The following is a 21,567-nucleotide window of genomic DNA, read 5'->3' as shown; positions in this document are numbered from 1 at the left end:
TTACTTGGCATAATCATTTTGTTGCAAGAGAAAGGGTCACAAGCTGACCGTTGCCACAACTTTTTCAGAGCGCATAACTGGGTATTTCATTTTGCCAAGGGACTGTTGAGGCACAGAGTGATTAAATGACTTGCCAGCGGTCAAAGATTGTGGTAGATGTAGGGGAAAAAAAAAAATGCAGCTATCTAAGCAAGCATCCTAACAACTGGAGCATCCTACCTCTGCAGACATTGCTCAAGAAGGCAGAAATAATTGGGCTGGATTTTCTGGGACTGTATAACCAGTAATTAGATGGTCTCTTCTCTCCTGCTTTTAAAAGAGCAGGCCCTATTAACTTTTCAGCCTCAGTGTTTAAACTGTTTTCATGGTTGATACAGTTCAGTTAGTCTTCTAGTTATCAATCCTTCGTTGCTTTAATGGCATTCAGAATACTAATTCACTCCTTCATCAATCAGGAGATCTGAACAGAAATTTAGTTTGGAATTTTTTTCTACAAACTGTAGTAATAGAATTAGCAATTTTGTGCCACTTACATCAAATTTAATCAAACCTAAATTTATCAGTAACAAAATTTCAGGTGGCTTCAGTCCAGGCAGGACAGGATACATCAAGATCTATAAAAAAATGACCAAGGAGCCAATCCCTCCAGTCCTCCCCTCTTTACCCACCACCCCAAAAACAATGGGGATCAGCTCTTCGCTGGACTGATCCCATGCTGACTTCCATCGCTCTGCTCCCAGCTAAGGATAGCAATCCAACAGTGCAGAAACAAAGAAATCGGTATGTGGAAATCTGTAACAAAGAGACATCAGGCCTACACCTTACACACAGCACTGCATCTCAGCTTTGTCTGTGGCTTGATGCGGAGCAGATCTGTTTGTTAAAATCTGTTCAGAGTAACTGGTTCTAGAATGCAATAATATCCAACAAGTATTTCAGATTCATAGGTTCTCTTGTACAGAACTAAGAGTTTAAGGTCTAAAACAACTACATTTTTACATGAGAAATACGTCCACAGAGCATTTATTGCAAAACAACATTTTATCTCTCGCTTTTCTTGCTGAACAAATGACTTGGCTATTTTACATCTGGACAAAATTATTTGATTTTAAGCACTGCTCACCTATTTTGTTTCCAATTGCTAAAATTCAGAAGCTCAACTCCACCTTTTTCATTATTCAACAGCCACACTTCTGAGCTGAATAACCCCGAGTATACTATCACTAATAAAATGCTGCAGAGTAGTACCTCAGAAGCATCTGCAGGTATAACAGTCTAATTTCATATTGTCAAAGTTCTTTATAAATATTTACTTATAAGAGTTCTCCAGAATCCAGTATTTTCAGATTTAGTCTGTCCAACAAAATATGTTGATTAACGTTCACCAGACTTTGATGCTAGGAATTCTTAAAGTGTTTTGATTTCCTTGAAGATTGTAGAAGTCTCCTTTGATCTGCTGTAGTGTTTTGCAAATGTGGTTAGTCTTTGGAGAGCTTCTGACAAACCTTCTCCTGTGATAGCACAACAGGGTTGTACATACCAATTTCTGTCACTGCAGTATTTCTTCATCTTCAGTCTCCTGGTTATTTCCTCAGCGTTCAAAGCTCCAGGCAAATCCTGCTTGTTTGCTAGCACGACAACTGGTACGCTTTTTATAAATTCATTCTTTAAAATGATTTCAAATTCTTTCTTTGATTCCTCCAGACGTTGCTTATCAGAGCTGTCCACAACGTACAGCAGTCCGTCGGTGTTTTCCAGGAAATTGCACCAAACTTTTCTCATTTTCTGTTGTCCTCCAACATCCCAAAACGTCAGTGTAAAATCTTTCTCTGTTTCAATCATATCAACATTAAAACCAACTGTTGGAATTGTTAGAAAAACATCGTTATACTTGAACTTGTACAACAGTGTAGATTTTCCCGCATAATCAAGTCCTAAGATCAGTATGTTAGCTTGCTTGACTTTGGAGTGTTTGGTGCTCTGGAGGCCCATCGGTGCCGTGGCGTTCTCTAGTAAGCCTTTAAAGCTGGAATTCCCTGTCTTCCGTGATGCCAATTTTTGTCAGTAAGATGTTTTTCTTCCTCCGTGAGATGAAGCACAAAGGAGAAGGAAAGGGAAGAAGCGGCTTTGCGCTATGAAGAGTAAGTAAAAGCTCTGTACAAATACATGCTAGCTTTTATCAACTTGATAATAAGCAAATGGTACTTATGAGGGTGTACTGTTCAGTGCCAAGCCTGTGGGTGGAACAACTATGAGTAACGTACCAATTGGTCACGAGCACAAAGGTTACAGTCTTCAAACATGTTTGAACAGTGAACCACACTTTCATGATCATTTAAGAAGTCTTTACATTGCAAAATTTTGTGTACCAAACCAGCAGCAGCCTGGTTATGCTCCCTAGTCCTGTGGTCCAGGGAACCGCTAGCTGTCTGCCCTGTTCCAGTGTGCACCCAGAGATAAATCCCTTTATTACTGCATCCGCATCCGTTTTGGAAAAGAAACAAAATATAAACACAGCCAGTGAGGAGGGGAAATCTTAAGGTTTGTCCATGCTTTCCAATCCACAAAGTGACAAGGTACCAATTTATCGGTGCATCTCATCTCCCAGCAACAAACTGATCTCAAGTGGTTTCTAATGTGTGTCTACATGGGCACATGGACTCAACCAAACCAGAAGAGAACTCCCCTTAAAAATGCGCTCTGCTCTAACTGGCTGCCTTAGACTGCACCAGTTACTCCTCCTGCCCGCTCACGCATGAAGTTGTCTGCTTCGGTGACACTGTCGGAGCTGTAAACTCAGTGCGTTATGTTTGTATGAACAAGTTTAACCGCACTCTGCATGGCAGAGACTAAATACAGATCTTATGATCTGGTCATTACTGAGATTCAGCTACCTGAAATTAAAAATTTCTATTTGCTTCATTATGCTCTATTCTGTTGCTGCCCACTGACCCACCATGAAGATTTCCTTCACGGAAGGAACAAGAAGAGGGGAAGTAACTGAGTCTCGATCAAAAGATCATTTTTCTTGCCAGCATTCTAAATAGTAGAATTAAAAAACAGGAGATGGATAAAAAATTTAGTCTAATATTATTCAATTCATATTGAGCGTCCATTTTTTTGACAGTAGACCTACATTGGGCTGGTCCAACGCATACTGAGTATTGCAGTAGTTATTTGCCCTTATACCCAGATGCACTAGTATTAGTTATTGCCATGTGTCTTTGCTTCAGAAAGTACCTAATCAGCAAAAAGATGTAAAGGTGTTCTGGCTAAATGAGCTGCTGACTGATAGAGTAATCATTTTGATAATTATGACATTGGTTGCTCAGATATTACACATGTTGCATAAAATAAACCTCAGTCTTGACAGACAAGTTCTAATCTGGTTTCTCTTGAAGCTAGAAGGGTTATCCCAGAACTAATTAGGGGCAACAAAAGATGACAATGACATGCTCACTGTTGTACGTTTTTCATATTTAATAACACGTATAGATTCTGTGTAGGATTTTTTTCAGAAGGAGGTCATGATGTATTAAACCAGGGGAGAAAGTGTTTGCATTTCTTTATAAATAATGTATATGAATGAATCGAAAGATGGGGAGAGAGGAAACCACGCAAAACACACAGTTAACACAGTCAAATGAATCATAATTCCCTGCAAAATAGCATGCCATTTCCTTGAAATATGGTTATCTTGATCAAGGGCAAAACCTGCCTTCTGCGCAAGCTGTGACAGAGGGGATGGATGGCCCGCGTCCCTGGGTAGTGCTGTGATTTAGAGGTTACTCACAGTTCTCTGCTCTGTGTGCTTGCTCCAACTGTATTTGATATTTATGGTCTCAACTGTTACTTTATTACATCAGACTACCACTTTAAAGAAGTCTTTAAGCAACGTCTGACTTTTTACAAGCTAATTACATTTATTTCCAGGACGGAACAGCTCGCTGCTGAAGGCTCTGTGGTTTGGCAGTTTTTAACCGTACCCGAGTCAAACGCGATTTTGATTCGGAGCAAGATTTTGCTACGCAGAGCCACTTCCAGCGATGCTTTCCTGCGTTACTTCGGAGTTTATATACCGGCAAGGAGATGCAAGTGGAGCGGTGGGACATGGCGCGGTGCAGCCTTCTGCGTGCAGCTTCTCAAATCTGCGTTTGCGACGAAAGGCGAGCATTTGGAAGAATGAGAAACCTACCTCTGATTTGTCCAAAGGTGTATTTGCTTTGCCAGGGCGAGGCTATCTATCTCCCTTGCGGTGGGTTTGCCTATGAGTTCAGTTTAAAAAAGCTAGAGTAATAAACCAAAACCGGGGACAGCTGATTTACCATCGATTAATCTGAGCTCAAACTTTGCTCAGTGAACCTTCTGTAAACTCTGGGTTTATGTAAACTGCCTGGGGTCCCCAGCTGTCCAAGCAGGATACTCCACCGCGGCGGCACGCCTTCGATACCGATCCAAAACGCCATCACCGTAGGAATTTCGGGAGGCTCGCGGGTGAATCCTCACCACCACCCGGCTACCGGCAGCAAGAGCGCGAGTTCCGTTCCCAAACGCCCGTCCCCTCTTCCCGGGACTCCACCACCTCCAACCCCCGGCTCCTCCGATCCCCTGAGGCAGCCGCGGACCCCCTCAGGGGACGGCGCCGTGTCGGAGGAGCGGCGGCCCCGCTGACAGACCCGGCGCTGACAGACCCGGCGGGGAGGCGGAAGCGGGCGTTTCCCGCCTCCCACCCCGCCGCGAGCGCCGGGGCTGTGAGGAGACGGGCGGGAGGCGGCAGGGCGACCGTTACCGTGAGGGGAACGGCGGGGCGACGCGGGGGGGTGGGGGGGTGTGTGTGATTATGGCGGCTGCCCAGCAGCCTGAGGGGACGGGGAGGGCGGGAAGGGGGTGCCGGGGGCCGGGAGGGAGGCGGCACGGCCGGCCTGCGGCCCGGGGGAGCGGTCGGGGAAGGGGGAAGGCCTCCTGTGGGAATGGCAGGTATTCTCCTGTCACCGCGGTTTCCTGCTTTTTAACGGGGGGGGGAAAAGGGTTAAACGGCCTTAAATGTGTATATGGTTTCAGCGGGGAGGGGGGGGGGGGGATGACGGGATCTTTGGGGCTGTTCCCTCTTAATTAATTTATGCGTCGGGGACAGTTGCCTGGAACGGACGATTAAGATTGCTTGGGCGATTTGGAATGTTACTGAAAATAATTTTTAAAGTATAGCTGTGTTAGGTCATCGTAGCCCATGATCTTGCAAAAATGCCTCTCGTTCCACTTGGTAGTAAGCCATATATAGAAAATGAGAAGCCAGCAACGGTGATGTATTTCCAAGTTATTTCCACTGGTAGCCTTAAAAAAAGGGGGGGGGGGGGGGTGTTTCTATACATCTAACATTATAGATATGGTATTTTTTTAATCTTTAGATTGGACTATCCATCGGTTATTGTAATTATTAGATAATGAATGTGAGAATCTGCCACCTTTTTCCCGTCAAGAACGGCTGCACTCAACAATTACCTAGCTATAGCAGAGTGTGAGAAATGTGTCTAAAATTACTATAGAGCATGCTCAGTACATGTTTCCTTAACATTTGTTTTAAAGTTGATCAGTTTTATCTGTCAGCATAATCTCAGGCTCTATCACGTCATGCCAGCAAGCCGAGAGCTTGGAAGCAAATGAGAGTATTTCCCTGACAGGAGCAGTGCTTGACCTGGTATTGCTCCTGCTGCATGTCCCCTGCCGCCGCGGTACAACTGGAAGGTAAAAACTGACGGCAAATAAAGTCTGGAAGTGGTGGAGAACCTGTCCCGGGTGAGGCTGGAAGGTCTGCGGCTGCACCACCTCTGAGCAAAAGTGCCAGCTCAACTGTCAGACCTTACTTCTTCAACCTCATTTCTTTGGTTTAAGCATTTGAAATAGGAGGAGAAGGGGATTTTCCTGTCGAAGGCTGTGGTTAGCGTTTTCCCTTTGATTTGTCCTTTTTTCTGCCTGTGTTTGAAGTCAGAGTTCTGCGCTTAGTGGAGGATGACTGCCTGTATTTTGAATTCCCAGCGCTGCAAAAATAGCTGTCTCATGTTTTGGGGAGTGTAGTTTCTACCCCCTGACCATTATAAAAGCCCTGTTTTGGTGAAGCTCTGCTAGCTTGCAGTTTAGCATGTCACTGAGGAATGTGACCTTAGGGGAGAGAACAGCAGGGTGTGTGAGGACTGGACCTCCTACCTCCTCCGGAGTCACACAGCAAAACAGTGTTTTACAGTGTTTGTCCTGGACGCCCTGTGGTGCAGGCTTTTCATGAGAATACAGTAGCTTTAAGACTGTATTTTGCACAGTGTGGGCAAAGGACCTGAACTGATGATTTATTTTTCCATATTTTTTGTTATGTAGCAGATCAGGCATTGGTCTCCGATTCTGTTGTTCAAAATGTCATGTAATCAGGCTTCTCTGCCCATAAAGAATCAAAATCCTTATAATCAGATTTTTTTTTTCCATTAGGTGGTCAAGAACTGATCAAACTTTGATATGCTTTTACTTTAAATTGATCATCAAACCCTGAGAAATGTTCTTTATAGAAAATCAAATACATAAGCACTGATACGTAACTGTCGTGGTTTAACCCCAGCCAGCAACTAAGCACCACGCAGACGCTCACTCACTTCCCCCCACACCCAGTGGGATGGGGAAGAAATTCGGGAAAAGAAGTAAAACTCATGGGTTGAGATAAGAACGGTTTAATAAAACAGAAAAGAAGAAACTAATAACGATAACGATAACACTAATACAATGACAATAGTAATAATAAAAGGATTGGAATATACAAGTGATGCACAATGCAATTGCTCACTGCCCGCTGACCAATACCCAGTTAGTCCCCGAGCGGAGATCCCCCCAGCCCATTCCCCCCCAGTTTATATACTGGGTGTATGGTCACGTGGTATGGAATACCCCTTTGGCCAGTTTGGGTCAGCTGTCCTGGCTGTGTCCCCTCCCAACTTCTTGTGCCCCTCCAGCCTTCTTGCTGGCTGGGCATCAGAAGTTGAAAAATCCTTGACTTAGTGTAAACACTACTTAGCAACAACTGAAAACGTTAGTGTGTTATCAACATTCTTCTCATACCAAACTCAAAAACATAGCACTGTACCAGTTACTAGGAAGACAGTTAACTCTATCCCAGCTGAAACCAGGACAATAACTTAGGTTATTTTCTTCCAGTATGTATGTTTCATACTGTTCACTGAAAGTCAGGTTGGTGTATATATATAAAGAGAGAAGAATTTCCTCTGCACTTGACAAACTTTTATTCTGTTTTACTTGCATGTGTTTAATCCTTGTGGAGAAAAAGTGAATCAACATAAAACTTCTGAGGTTCTGTGTTTTTATAAGCTAGGACATTGGTTGTGTTAGGAAGTTCTGAATAAAACTCACTTGTTCATCTGCAGTTATGTGAGGTACCTTTAACGAAAGATTGACCCCTGTTAGCCACCTAGTATTTCTGGAGTAACGCAGCTTTGAGAGGAATCAGTCTAAAAGTCTTCTATTTAGATAGCTATTTGTATAAAATTGCTTTAATACATTTTAAGTGACGTGCTAGGCATTGTCGTTCAAATGTGCTCCCAGTGCTTCCTTTAAAGGCTCATTAATTTAAAGTCAAACCATACACAGCAATACAAGGCAGGTGGGCTCTGGCAAATCAAATTCACCTAAATTCTAGCATGCTATGTTGGGCTTTGGATTTATTTATTTTTTAATATAAAACACTTACAAGCCCTGCGGTGATCTTTTTGAATATAAGTTAAATAGTAATTGTGCTGTGAAATTGAACCTTCCATCATCCTTGCTGTGTCTTTGTGGATACTTACAGTGCAGGGTAAATATTAGTACTGCAAACATTAGAAACCATTCGGAACTCCCACAGTAAGACATTGTAATTATTTTGGCTTAAAGCTATCTCATGTCTGTTCACAGTGTATGTACTTTTAAAGAAATATAGTGAAGGTAAGCACTGCTAAGTGGAGGGTACAGGACTGAGATTCTGTTTTTAAATTTTGTTTTGGAAAGACATTGATTTGAATATCTAGTCCTGACACTATAGTAATGTCTTCAGCATGGACTCTGTGGGGGTTTGTAAGTACCTGCCCGTGTGGATTGGACTCCAGACCAAGATGCATGTCTCTAGCCGAAAAATGGCTTCGGTTCGTCTCCCTCTCTCGTGCTGATACTGCTGTTTGCGGTTTGTGTGGCAGGCCTCATGGAGCTGAGCGAATCTGTCGTGTTTTCGTGCGCTAGCAGATGGGAGTAGGGTTCTTCATGAAAATAATGCAGATGGGATCCCTTCTTCTTTGAAACTTAAATAGATGGAAGCAGCAGGAGGATTTTGTAGTGTCTTGTCTGTTTCAGTGGAAAATATTCAAAGAATTTACAAAACTGAAGATTTGAACCTCATCTGCTGCTCCCATTACATCAACTGTAAAGCTACTATGACAAAGTTGGTTCCAACGCCCCTTTATTAAATCGCTTGATTTAATAAGCACATATTAGAAAAGAAATGATTGCTGTATAGTGTTGCGTGTTGTGGGAGTTGCCATTTCTTTGGGCGGCTTAAGAGCTCAGTTGGCATGTCGAGATCGGATTGTGTTTGCATGTCTGCAGCTCTGACCTTGGTCGTAAGGAAGTTGATTTTTTCCTTCTCCCCCCATCACCTATTCAGTCAATGCAGAACAAGCAGCTGCTCAACCCTTAAATGAGGGATGAAATATTTGCTTGTACTTATCTTTGGTAAAAGGATTTGCTTTCTTGGCTGATTCGCTCCAGCTGATAAAAACAAGTAGCACTTCTTTTCTTTAAAATAAATTGCAAATTTTTGAAGCCTCTGAACATCACTTTGCTGAGCACTTTGTAGCCATTAGATTCTGTGCATGGTGTTCCTTCCTTGAGATTTAATTGAGTGGAAGATGTTGTGCTGAGATCTCTGGGATCACAGTGCTTGACGTGTTTGCGGAGATCAGGTCTACGTAGGGGAAATTTCCAAGGCGAAAGCTATGAGGTTTCGATCCATGCCATGCCCAACAGCAGCTCAGTGTTCTGCTCCTACTCGTTTCTGGGGTACAGCAGTGATTCACGATGTGCAGGATGCTGTCTGTAACAGCTGGACCAATAAGTCTTGGAGTTGTCTTCATTGTATTACAGCACACTTTGAACCGACACTTCAGACAAGATCAGAAAAAGATGATATTTGAATAATAGCATTCTGAATACTACTTTTTCACTTCTTTTTCAGCAAAAAACACACTTCAGGACTTGTGGTGCAGATTTTGAAGGTGACTGATGCACTTCTGCAAATTAGTTATTGCCCAGTTCCAGTTAGCGTCATGTATATGAGACCATTAAAATGGATTTTTTTGTTTCTCCTTGCATTTTCTGTCATAACAATGTGGTACGTGACTTTTTCTTCCAACACTGTCGTTGAGCGTACAAACCTCCTGTATTTCTATGAATATGAACCGGTTTACAAGCAACACTACTTCTTCACGCTGCGGGAGCGCTTGAAATGCAAAGACATAAATCCGTTTCTAGTCATCTTGGTGTCTTCAAGACCCAAGGATGTGAAGTCAAGGCAGGCCATCAGGATAACGTGGGGATCTCAAAACTTCTGGTGGGGACACCAAGTTCTAACCCTGTTCTTACTAGGTGAGGACACTCAAAGAGAAGACGATGCTGCAGCGCTGTCGGTAGAAGATGAAAGCATCCTCTATGGTGACATAATTCGCCAAGATTTCATGGACACTTACGACAATCTCACCTTGAAAACGATCATGGCATTTAGGTGGGTCGCTGAGTTCTGTTCAAATGCTAGGTTCCTCATGAAGACTGATGCTGATGTCTTCATCAACACTGCTAACTTGGTAAAATTTCTTCTGAAGCTAAATTCCTCAGAAAATATTTTTACTGGTTATCCCCTTATAGATAACTTTGCCTACAGAGGCTTTTACAAAAAAACATACATCTCTTACGATGAATATCCATTCAAGTTGTATCCTCCATATTGCAGTGGGATGGGTTATATATTGGACGGAAAACTGGCTCTGAGGATTTATGAACTGATGAGTCATATTAAACCTATTAAATTTGAGGATGTTTATGTTGGAATTTGCTTAAATATACTTAAGGTGAACATCAGTATTCCAAAAGACAAACAACAATTCTTTCTTTATAAAATAAATTTCGATATCTGTAAGTATAGACATTTGATTGTAGTACATGGCATTACGTCAAGTGAAATAATCAGGTTTTGGCAGGATTTGTCATCAAACACGTCAGTTACTTGCCTTTGATTCTGTATTAATATATAAACTAAAACCTACTTGGTGTAAAAACGTTTAAAGTCTGGGGCAACACAGACCAAAACCACAGCTGTAGAGACGACTTCGACTGAAGGAGGGCTGCGCTGCCGGGGCAAAACTGCAATGGCAGCATTTCTCTGGGACATTCTAATATTCTTAAATAAAAATACTGGGAACTCACAAAGCACTTTTCCACGTCTGTATCCTACGTATGCAGGATACTTTGGAATGCACTGTCCTGTCTTCCTCTGACACTTCTCCACGTGGTCTGCTGTAACCACAGGATTTCTACCAGAATCTTCTGGAATGTATGAAATGTCACCGCGAATAAAGTTTATGCCAAGAAAGTAGCTCTGAAGATGCTTCCCAAATTCCTACCCGGATTTTTAGAACTGTTTTTGCAACCGCATCATCCTTTGCCACTCTCCAGTATTTGTTCTCTGCCCAGCATGAAACTTAGAACGACCTTCTTTCCATATATCACCTCTGTAATCCCTGTGAGAGCGTTACACCTTCTTATTTAAATACAGCACCTCTGTACTGGTTCTGAGAGTGTTACAAGCCTGTGGATCTTGGGGGGGTCAGCAGAAGCTGATGGGAAATTCTGAAAACAGGATGCACTTTGTGCGTGTATACGTATCTACGTATAAAATAGAATTGGTGTCTTTGATAATGTTCACAGACTACTAGAGGGCTAGATGCAGCAGCGTTCATGTGCAGTTCAGTTACTAGACATCTCTGATACATCGGGATAATCAAAACCCACGTGTGTGCACACACACCTCTGGGTACTGATGCATCCCGAGAGTTCTGGAACCACACAGAGAAGATTAAATCGGATGCATTTATATTGTGACTTGGTTTCTAAAATAGTTCTCTTTCTTTAAATTTTAAAATGAACAAAGTAAGAAATTCTAAGATTCATGTTTCTTAAAGAAGACAAACTCTAGTATATCTGTAAAGATGGGTATTTAATCACTTTATTCATATCAGCAAGGCCAAGTTTTCAGTAGTTTACACTGCTAATAGACAACAATACAGAATTTGCAACTGCATTAACATAATTATTCTTGACACATCCACTACACAGTGAAGATACTATAGTTACATCCTGTACATCTAGAATGACAGAGCACTGCCACCTTGTTTGTACTACAGCTAAGATGTTATGACGTATTTACATTTGGCTGTCTTTCAGATAGTCTCTTAGAGACAAATTAGAAGAGGTGCAGAAACCTCTAGTACCAAGTTTGAGGTTTCACCAGGTTTTTTGTTACATTGTGATTATGGTCAGTATTGAATTTTGCTATCTTTTCAACAACTGCACATGTTTTTTTGATGGAATTATAGGACGTGTTATTTTCTTAAATATAAAAATGAGGTCTTGGGGACAATACTCTCTAGACAAGTATTTCAGATGTCAGTGTTCTAAGAATGTATGTTAAAGAAGGTCAAAGTTTTTCAAAAATAGATTTTTTTTTGTTAAACTAAATAGCTAAAGATACAGTATTGCATAACTGAGGGAAGAACGCTATTGTATTTCTAGAAACAGAGGTAAAACTACAGCTGTTCCTATGGTTTTAGGATCTGTTATTTGATTGTTGTACTGTGGTCAGATCCTGAGAGCTCTGTGAGAAATGTTTAACTTGTTCTTTGATTGTTTATACATCTTAAAAAAAAAAACCCTCCAATTTTTTTTTTATAAGCCTGCCATGTTAAATGTTTAGAAATAAATTATTTGTCACAAGAACACTGATACTACAGCACGGTTTGTATTGCTTTTTCAAAAAAAATATAATTATGAAAGACTACGCAATCTTCAGAAACTGGATAGGTAAAGCAGACAGTGCTCCTCTTGAGAGAGTAAGAAACGAGTATCACAGAGAAATGGCTGTGCAGGACTGCAATAAAAACAAAACTGTCACCAAGCAGGGTATTTTTTATATTTGTGCCCCAGAATGATAACACTGATAATAGATTACAAGGCTTTTGCTTTCACAAATGGAGGTTTATACACAGTGATCTGTTGATGCCGCCTGAAATTGTAACCTAAAGTGACATCAATTCTGCAAGAAATTTACATTGTAAAATACTTCTGCTCCTGTTGTGTTTTGTTTTGTTTTTTTTTTAAAAAAACCCTCATTTCCAAATCTGGTTTGTATTTGAATCTGACCTTATTATTGCTTAAAAGACCATAAAAATTCATAACGAAGCTAATGTTTCTGCTTAAAGCAAGTATCAGGAAAGGTTCTAGTGTGAGCAGCCATGCAAGAGGTAAAAAAAAGCTTAAGACTGTCAACTAATATAAGCATGTAAGTCAGTGGTGGGCCCAAATTTTACTGCATCTGCCTACAATATTGTACTAAAACCGAAGTCTAAACCACAGGCTAAGATTTCTTCCAAATCCTAAGATTCTTTTTCTCGTGCAGGCAAGTGGTTCAGGAAGCTGTATTAAATCAGAATTCCAAGCACTTGTGATTTTGATATGAAAATTGTGGGGCCTTCTGACTTGAAAAGCCTAACAATAATCTGTTGGTCAAAGATGTTTGGGTGGATAGCAAAGGGGGTTTACAATGTGAAATTTCAAGCCTGTGTTGCCTGTATGTTATTTCAGAAGAGTTAAAAACATCAAAATGCTTACATGTTTTGTGTGCATTCTACAACAAACAAGTTCAAAATAAACCACGAAATAGTAAGTGCTGCAAGTGTAGGGGCATTATTCTTTGGGATCAGTTCAGCATTAACAAGACACAGATGGTTTGGAGTATTTTCCTAAGTTTTGTCTTATGTTTTCTAGTTACTACTAAAGCATTTCAGTGCAAGCTCATTGCAAGTAACTCACGACTGCCTGGATGCACAATAAATAATGTGGTTTTATCATATTCTTTCAAATTTAAACTAAAAACTGAAGGTCAACCAAACAATGTGACACTGAATTCCCGATACGTGTCCATCGGTTATGTTAGGTATGTTGAAGGAGTCTGGGAGGCAGAGCTTTGCTCCCTATTTTTTGAATTTCCATTCATCTCCATTTTTGTCCGAGTGCACCATTTTGTTCATTTATTAAGTACTTTACAGTTTGCTTAAGATAGAGGTGGTAGGGAAAGAGACATAAAGGTTTCTGCAGTCTCCGTTAAATTAAGCTTGTCGGGTTTTAATGCTGTTACTGTGTATTGCACATTAAGCTGTAAACCATATCCAAATGCAAGTACTCCATGTAGGAAGGAAAGAAAACGAAGCTGAAATGAAGCTAAGCAGATGGTTGGGTTTGGTGGTGGTTTTTTTTTCATGTGTAGTCGAGTCCACATTTTAAAGAAACCTAAAATTGTACAAGATACCTAAAATTGTAAAACAAAACGAAACGTGTCCCCCCCCCCATTTATTTATGGGGTTTCTAAAAATCCTAAAGCCGCTTTCTTTCACAGGACTAAAGAAAATATAGCCTCTCTGAAATGCTGCAGTTACACGATTCTTAGCTAAAAGCAGTATCGACCTGCAACTCTCAAGAGGAAATACTACCTGTGGTGTAGATAGTTTGTCTCACCTGCCCTTATAGGACTTCGGGACTTTATTTTCCTCCTATAAAATAAGGACTCAAAAAGACAAAGTTTACCCCAAGTGACCTCTCTTGAGATGGTTTCTACATCTGAGCTCTGTTTACCTCCAGACAGTTGCTGCGCAGCACATGAATTTTCCCGGCCACGTTAATCCAAATGAGTTGGTTTTTTTTTTACAGTGTGAGAGACGATGGTGTGAGGTGTCACGTCCCTCCCGACTGGGATGGGGCTCAGCCCGACGTCCTAGCCGCTCCTCTCAGTCATGCTTGGCCTGCGGTGGTCCTCCACCTAGGAGTAAAGTGCGGCCTCCCCTGAGCTTGCAATAAAGATAAAATCTTTAAAACGCTTCTGGCTCTGAGTGAAAAAATGTTACAGAGAAGCCTGAAGAGGCTCTTATCTATGGTAATACAGCCGTGTTGTACTAAATGGAAGCTGTCGTTAACCAAGATGGATCACTTAAACATTGAGGTTTTGTTATCTTGTGCGTTGTGTAGGATTTTTTGTTAATAAAGCTCCAACCTGCCCTTGCAGAGTTCTAAATGTGCGGTTCGTTTTCATAATGAGTCTGTCTCTGAGACCGCATTTCCTAATACACTGGCTAGAAGTGGTTTTACTGTCATTCACACAGGGCAGGTTTTAAAGTTGTTTTTCTAGACCCTGCTCCTGTTAACTTTGTAGTTAACGGTTACACGATTGTTACGGTTTGCCCTGTTAAAGGTAAATGCGTTTGGACTTCATAAAAATTGAGTTCATTTGTAAATCCAGGATTGCTAACCACCGCTTATGTTTTGTACCTAGCTTATGCACATAGGAATGATGTACCGAAGAGCAGCATAGAGATTCCGTACAAAACGGAACCAGCTCCAAAGAACTTCTTCCAAACAACTCATGTTTTTAACATAACTTAAGTTTTTCTCACCAGAAGGAGAAAATGTAAGAATCACGCGCGGACTCTGGCAGTTCTGGCGTGAGAGTCTCCTCTCATCAACAACAGCTGAAGCCAACGGAGCGCATCTGCAGGGGCACAGATAAATGCAGATAAAAGTGCTTTATTTCCCTATTGCTCAACTAATTCGGAGTTCTTCCTGAAGACTGAGCAGACCAGACATAGGAGCCGACCTGCTCATAAAAGCGGGTTTCAAAACTTTCCTCAAGAATTGCTTTTGATGTGAGCCTCTGTTGATGGTTGTAGACAGGCTTCAACTGCTTTGACTGCACGCATTTTGCTTAACAGAGCATCTGGACTATCATATATAACTAGAGACAACTGATACCTAGAACTCTGTTACCTACGGGAAAACTATATGTAAACCAGCTGCCTACCTAAGCCTTATGTAGTCAGCACTATATAAATAAAAGTGATTTAAACTTCCACTCAGTATTAACTTAATTAGATATGTCTTTTTAGGTATGAGTCCTCAGGTTTAGAAAGATAATTTATAAATATATGGACAACACTGAGGGGCAGCAGCTCTGGTCTATACAGTTGCCAAACCTCAGCAGAACATTCTAAATTTTAACCTTGCGATTTCGTACAGCCAGAGTTCAGGATGGAGGCCTAAAAACCTACTTAAGGAAATGAACAGTTGGTGAGGTTTTTTTCTTTAGTATAATCACTTACTAAATGTGTCTCTGCATAAAATAAGTATCAGATACATTAGCAATATATTAGCGTTATTTAAAGCAAGAATGTTATATATTCTGAGAGGCAGCTGAAGAACAAAACTCCCTTCTTTTCCAGATGCAGCGTTAGTGTTTATGTAGCAAACACTGTTAGTTCAAGCTGATGAACTGCTTTAGTACTAACTTCTGTATTGTAAAAACCTCGCAACTTTTTTTTTTCTTTCTTCATTTTACCTTATGTAAATGGTATAATACTGCAATAACGTTAGCAGTAGTTTTGGTACTGACCTTGTGTTCGCAAGTCAGTACACAATACATGACGTTAGACGGCATTTTTTTTATTTATCTAAACAGTCTATTCGGTAAAACAGGCTCATTCATTTCAAATTTTGCGTTTTCAGAAATTTTAGGACCGCGTTTAAAATGCACTCACCAACGTTGCGAAGACACGCGTGCGGGGGGCGAGCTGGCAGGGGACGCAGGGCAGGGTTGTGGCGTGCCAAACTTTGGCACGCGGTTTTAGCAGCGGAGCGTCTGGGTTTCGGCTGGGTCTGGGGATGCGCGCCTGCAGCCCGCGCTGCTTCGGCAGTGCTGCAGAATTCAGCCTGAGAGAACGGCTCTGCGTTAACCTCACAGCCCAGTTCTGTCCGTGGGACAACGGGGACGTTAAATCACACGCGTTTTTTTCTCGTGGACTGAGAAAGCAGCTATTAACTTTAACCAGGAGCGGTTGGTTAGCGGGCTTAGGGCCAGGCCAGCCACTAGACGGAGCTGTGATCCCACCTAACCAGGCTGGCACCTGCGCCGGGGACCCCCGTTATTGTACCCGGAGCTACAGGGGGAGAAGGATACAGCCCTCTCGCTGGGCGAGTGAACAGCCTCTCTAAAACCCTGCTCGTATATAATCAGAACGATAAATTAAATGGCAGTCTACAGTCTGAATTAAAAGCTAAAGGGTTGTATCTTTAAAATGGACTACCTGAGTTAAACTGTTAGCTTGTAATACCTCTGGGAAAAGCCTAAATTCATTTAAGTACTGCATAAGATGACTAATTACACAGTACATTTTTTCTTCTTGGACCATACGAAAGATGCTCTTTGGCAGCAACTTAACATACCAGCTTTCTGCCATTAGAAGCCATCATTACTTGATGAACAGATGTCACCAGTGGAGCTACTCAGGCTTAAACAACAAAAAACTTCCACAAACACAGCTCCCAGATGTGTGCAAGCCACTTGAACCAAAAATGCATCTCCCTTCTTTTTTGGCAAGGTGCCCGGGCAGGAAAGCAGGACTGAGGATGGCGTGCTGGAAGCACTGCCTCTCCAGTGCTGTACCCCAGCGTACCTGCGGTCATTTCTGGCTGCAGCGTCTGGCAACCCTTTCCAGATGTAGGATATATCATTAAGGCAGTGGAGGATCAGACCCTAGATCGTTTAGGTTGCGTAAGCAATAGGTACCTTACTTAATCTTGTCATCCAACAGCTGTGTGGATCACGACAGAATTTGGCACAAATCAGTATGACTGGGAAGTTATGGGTGTCTAGAACTGGATTAAACACTTCTTAGAAGACAGAATTCTAACAGGGGGCATAGGTAGGCACTGCGCATGGATGTGGAAGACTGCACGAAGCCTGTCATCTCCATTAGTCCTTCATTTTTAAACCTAAAGTAGCTGTAACTAGTTTTTTAAAGTAATAAAACCAAAAGTCAACCACCTTACCAGAGATCATTGGCATGAATGTCTTTGGCCAAGAACAGGAGCTACTGCTACAAAGGTGGGAGTGTTGCAGGAACATTAAAGGTGCTAAAACAACCACTGTTGCAACTGCAGACACTCAGAGGTTGAAATAGGGCTGATTCGGTAACTGAACGCATGGGCCTGTGAGTGACAGAGTAAATGAATCCTGGAATAAATATCCAGACAAGCCTGCGAAACAGTTCTGTATTGCACTGCACTATGTGTTTTCCTAAATCCTGTGAGCGTGGCTCACTTCCAGAGCGAGCCACCCTCCCACTGCTTCCTCACGGCTACTTCGGGAGTCTGTGAACGCGTACGATTCCTGCCACCTCATCTTCCTGTCTATCTCAAGTGCTGAGCTGTGCTCAGGAGAAGGTCGGGCACCCCTCAGCAACGCTCGCTAACCTCGAGAACGTGAGCTGCAGGAGGCTTAGTGGCAGCCATGAGCTTTTCACTCAAGTGGCATTAGTCTATAATGGTTTTTTTGGAGCTGACCATTGTTCCAGTTCCAACTTCTCAAATGCCTGTGAAGGATTAGTAGTGATGTCTCTGCTATACAAGCGTCCCTCTGCTCTAGGGTTCTGTAGGCTGCTGGGTCTAATTCTTCTTTTCCCTGGGCAGCTGTTTTGACAAACATCCAAGCTGCGTCCTACAAAGAAAAGCCAGTACAACGGAAACATTGTCTGTGAAGGAGAAAGGAAAGGCAAATGCTACATGCACTGCGAGCTCTGCCTGCAGCAGTTTCGATACTGCTGCTGTAGCATTATGAGTACATGATTAAGCACTCCCATGAAAATATCACACCAGGTTTTCATTTCACAGCGTTCTGACCTCAAATACCTTTTAAAAATAAAATAACTGAAGCGCTCTGCAATTATTAACATTTCCTGTTAGCTGCTCAATTTAACTGCAAAGTTGCATTAAAAATTCACTGAATGCACTGTTCAAGAGATTTTAAAAGTCCGAAACCTTGCATCCTCCGGGGAAGGACCAGTGCAGGCTGGGTGCCTGCAGTTTCAGAGCATGCTGGACACTTTCATACTCCTGCTTTTCACTTGTCTGTTCCTCAGAGTCAAGGGGCTCTACCCAGAGTCTGGGATGAGAAGAGGCTGCTAAAGGATACGTACACAATTTGAATAGCACTGGTAGTAGCAACAGATCCAATTAAAAGTTGTGATTATCTCCAAACAAGCTAAAGGAGGGAAGTTTGTTGGGGAAGAGATAACCGAGGAACAAAAATGAAAAGACTAAGATGGGAATTCCTTCTTGAGCAGAAAGAAGAATTTCTGCTCTTTCATTTTCGTCTTCAGAGACACACGCCCGCTCAGCACAACCACAACACATCACAGTATGTTAGGGACCAGCAAGCCACTTGCCCAGAAAGGGCTATAGGTGGGTGATGAGAAACAGGTAACTTTTTAGCTAGGTAATATTGTGTCTTTACCCAAGAAACAGACACAAAGTTAGTTAATGCATTATATCCATGATTTACCTCAGGACCCAAATACTGACAACCTCCCTCACCCTGAAGACAAGAGACCTCAGGGGATCATCCAGGACCACATTTTGTGGGGAGAGAATCCCAAGGATTGTTATAAGACACGATACGGGTAAGCAAGCCACCCAAAATACTAACCTCCAACTCAGGCCCTGGCTCTGTTCCTCTAACACGCATTGCCCTGTCGCTCTGCTTCTGCTGCCTCTCGTTCATGAAGCAGCCAACTAAGTTATCAGATGTAGAGCAAACTCAGACCGTCACTGTTTAAACTTACAGTAGTCACAGATCAGGATATACAATTAAATACTGAAAGTCAGTTCTAAACATATTTTTATCTAGATTTAACACAAGCTTTCATCTCTACAGTGCAATAACACTGCCTGCCATTTATACATTATACCAAAAAACGGTTCTAAAGTGGTCTTCCCCTGGATTAACACCACAAGTTAATCTGCAGTGGTACAGGGAAGTCTTTAATAGGCTTGACTTCCATCTAGGTAGCTCTAAGGAATGCCCTGTCTTGATTAGTTTTCCCAACAGTCACTAATGGAATTAATTTTATCTTGCATTACTTTCTCTACACGCCTATGAAAAGTCCATGCCAAAAAACTAATGTAAGGGTGAGTCTTGGTGAATGACAGACTTTCTTCTATCACAACAGAGCTATTTTTTGATACAGGTGTCAGACCTCAAAGTAAGTTGAACATTAGTTGGTTTGAATACAACATGGCATAGAAGAAATGTTATTAGAGTAATGCACAGACTGAATAAACATGTGGCTTCAGGTAATTCAGTAACTATACCTAATCACATGCTTGGCAGGGATTCATTTAAGGGGCGGAGGAGGAGGTTAAACAAAGCGAGAGAGCCAGTTCTGTGGTAGCAGGCTAATAGTTGGCTCCTCTTCCTCCTTCATATCAATAACAGGCCAATAATCGAAACCTTTTCCTATACAACCTTATCACTGCAGATTAAAAAATAAAAGAGATGAGAAACACAAGAGCATCATTCTGAAGAGTCACACCTATGAGTGAAAAGCAGCATCATTCCTATCACTTGCTATTAAGCGGCAGCACTGCCCTGACCCTGCTGTGCATCTGAATGAACCTTTGACTATTAGAAATGAGAGGTAAGGGATCAAATGAAAAGTCTACAGAGGATTTGTAAAGAAAATTCTGAAATGGAAGATTACAGTTAGTTTCTAAGGAGCAGCAAGGTCACAGGAGACAGGTATATGTGAACAAACTTAATTCTTACAATCACTCAGAATGTATTTGTTGTATTGCTCCTTTTGTTAAGCAAAGAACAAAGACCAGAGGGATCTGTTCCTTTTGTGTAGAATCTTAATGGTATTTACTAGAGCTTTCTACTATGTTTAAAATGTAAGAGTTTGTTTTAAGTTCAGAGTGAGGCAGAGAACCACTGGTAATTACTGTTCTTCTGTTTTGCTGCTATTCCTGAACTTCACCACCATCACTGTTATATTATCAGGACATCCTCTGTAAAAGGACTGTAGAACTATACTCTTTGCACCGAAGTGTGGTTCATCCAAGCGTTCCTTGATGAATCGGACAGCTTCCTCGTTGCTGAAAGCATCCCACAGACCATCCGATGCCAAGATCATGAACTCTGGCTGCAGTTTGTCCAGGTCAAAGGTAAGAATATCGGGGTCAGGAATGACAACATTCAGGTTCTTCAGAGGGTAATCTCCCAACGAGCGGGACATGGCCAGGATCCCCTGAACACGCCAGGAGCCGTTAAAGCTGATAAAACCACCTGGAGAGAAACACCAACACTTAAAGCAGTTCTTTTTAAAGTTAAAGCATTTCTCTGGATTCCTGCCAGACCCACCCAAAAATGCATCCTGATGTGTCCTGAGGTATACAGATGTTACATGTCTCAAAAAGCAGGAGATGCCTTAAGTAAATCTCGGAGCGCTGCAGGGAAGAGCTGGATTGTGGCCGCTAGTGCTCTTGAAACAGCTGAAGCAGAGAAGTCAGGAATGGCTCCGCTTTGAAACGAAGCAGCTTCATGCTCTCTACTCCCCCAGAGACACCGACAACTTCTTGAACACAGGTATTCCTGTACTACACAACTTACTGTTCAGAAAGCCTTAGGCAATGTTAAGACAAAAGTGCTGAAAGCAAATCTTTATATTCTTATGTTAGTAAACACCTCCTTCTTCTATGTAGTTCATGTTTTACCCCTTTCAAAAGACCTATGAAGGTAACAACACTGAAAACACCCTGCAGTAGGACTCACGTCTCACTTTAAGGGATAAAGCAAAGAAGCAAGTGCAAGAACATTTATAGGCTCTTCTATCAAACTTCCTTGAATGAGCTGTGTCAAAAAGAACCAAAAAACTGTTGTGAACAAACCGATCATGAAATTTTACTTCAAGTCAGAAAAAATGCAATGTGGGATCTGACTGATTGATTTTTACCAGGATTTACTGACACCAGGATTAAGGCTACTTCTAGTTGAAAATACATTATTTTATTTAGGGGTTGCTTATGGTGAGATATGTTTTGCACTGAAATCGATGACTCTGACACAGCCAGCACCTGGCTGCTACACAGTCTGATTGTGCCAGGGAGGGAACTATACGGTGTTCAAGGTCAAAGTGTAAAATTGAAGCACCTGCAATTCCTGTGCGTGCATCTGTGTGCCACTGTCTGCACTGTTTTCATAGCAATATTCCTGTCACCTTAACATGAATGAAAAGTCACTTGAGGACAAACAATTTGCAAACGTGGAACATTAAAATGTAGTGAACTGTTAAAATTAGGTGAACTGTTGTCTTTTATATCTGCAAGCTGTCTGCTTTG

At 41.8% G+C, this 21,567-nt stretch overlaps 3 protein-coding genes across 8 annotated transcripts in view; 1 reads left to right on the top strand and 2 right to left on the bottom strand.

Annotated features, from left to right (window-relative positions):
* Window positions 1–471: 471 nt before the first annotated feature.
* On the bottom strand, window positions 472–4,784 carry ARL14 (ARF like GTPase 14). The gene is made up of 2 exons (XM_069792827.1): window positions 4,326–4,784; window positions 472–4,148 (listed from the first exon to the last, which is right to left on the bottom strand). Exon 2 carries the CDS (start codon window positions 1,990–1,992, stop codon window positions 1,408–1,410), a length of 585 nt encoding a protein of 194 aa, XP_069648928.1. The 5' UTR covers window positions 1,993–4,148; window positions 4,326–4,784; the 3' UTR covers window positions 472–1,407.
* On the top strand, window positions 4,663–12,441 carry B3GALNT1 (beta-1,3-N-acetylgalactosaminyltransferase 1 (Globoside blood group)). Of its 5 annotated transcripts, none has more exons than XM_069792826.1 (3): window positions 4,663–4,790; window positions 5,679–5,742; window positions 9,257–12,441. In XM_069792826.1, the coding sequence occupies exon 3, from the start codon at window positions 9,348–9,350 to the stop codon at window positions 10,308–10,310; it is 963 nt and encodes a 320-aa protein (XP_069648927.1). In that variant the 5' UTR covers window positions 4,663–4,790; window positions 5,679–5,742; window positions 9,257–9,347; the 3' UTR covers window positions 10,311–12,441. The 5 variants fall into 5 exon arrangements, with proteins under 5 accessions (XP_069648927.1, XP_069648926.1, XP_069648924.1 ...); XM_069792825.1 differs by having other exon boundaries at window positions 4,672–4,790; window positions 5,636–5,742; XM_069792824.1 differs by having other exon boundaries at window positions 4,738–4,790; window positions 5,605–5,742.
* Window positions 11,272–21,567, bottom strand: part of PPM1L (protein phosphatase, Mg2+/Mn2+ dependent 1L) — a 109,183-nt gene continuing 98,887 nt past the window's right edge. For both annotated transcript variants that reach the window (XM_069792820.1, XM_069792819.1), the window contains exon 4: window positions 11,272–20,515. In XM_069792820.1, coding sequence (XP_069648921.1) covers window positions 20,169–20,515 — 347 coding nt within the window. In that variant the 3' untranslated portion in view covers window positions 11,272–20,168. The remainder of the gene's footprint in view (window positions 20,516–21,567) is intronic.

This window comes from Haliaeetus albicilla, chromosome 9, assembly GCF_947461875.1.
Source record: "Haliaeetus albicilla chromosome 9, bHalAlb1.1, whole genome shotgun sequence".
Taxonomy (NCBI): domain Eukaryota; kingdom Metazoa; phylum Chordata; class Aves; order Accipitriformes; family Accipitridae; genus Haliaeetus; species Haliaeetus albicilla.
Note: the sequence above shows the minus strand (reverse complement) of the source record. Positions and strands in the feature narration are given on the sequence as shown.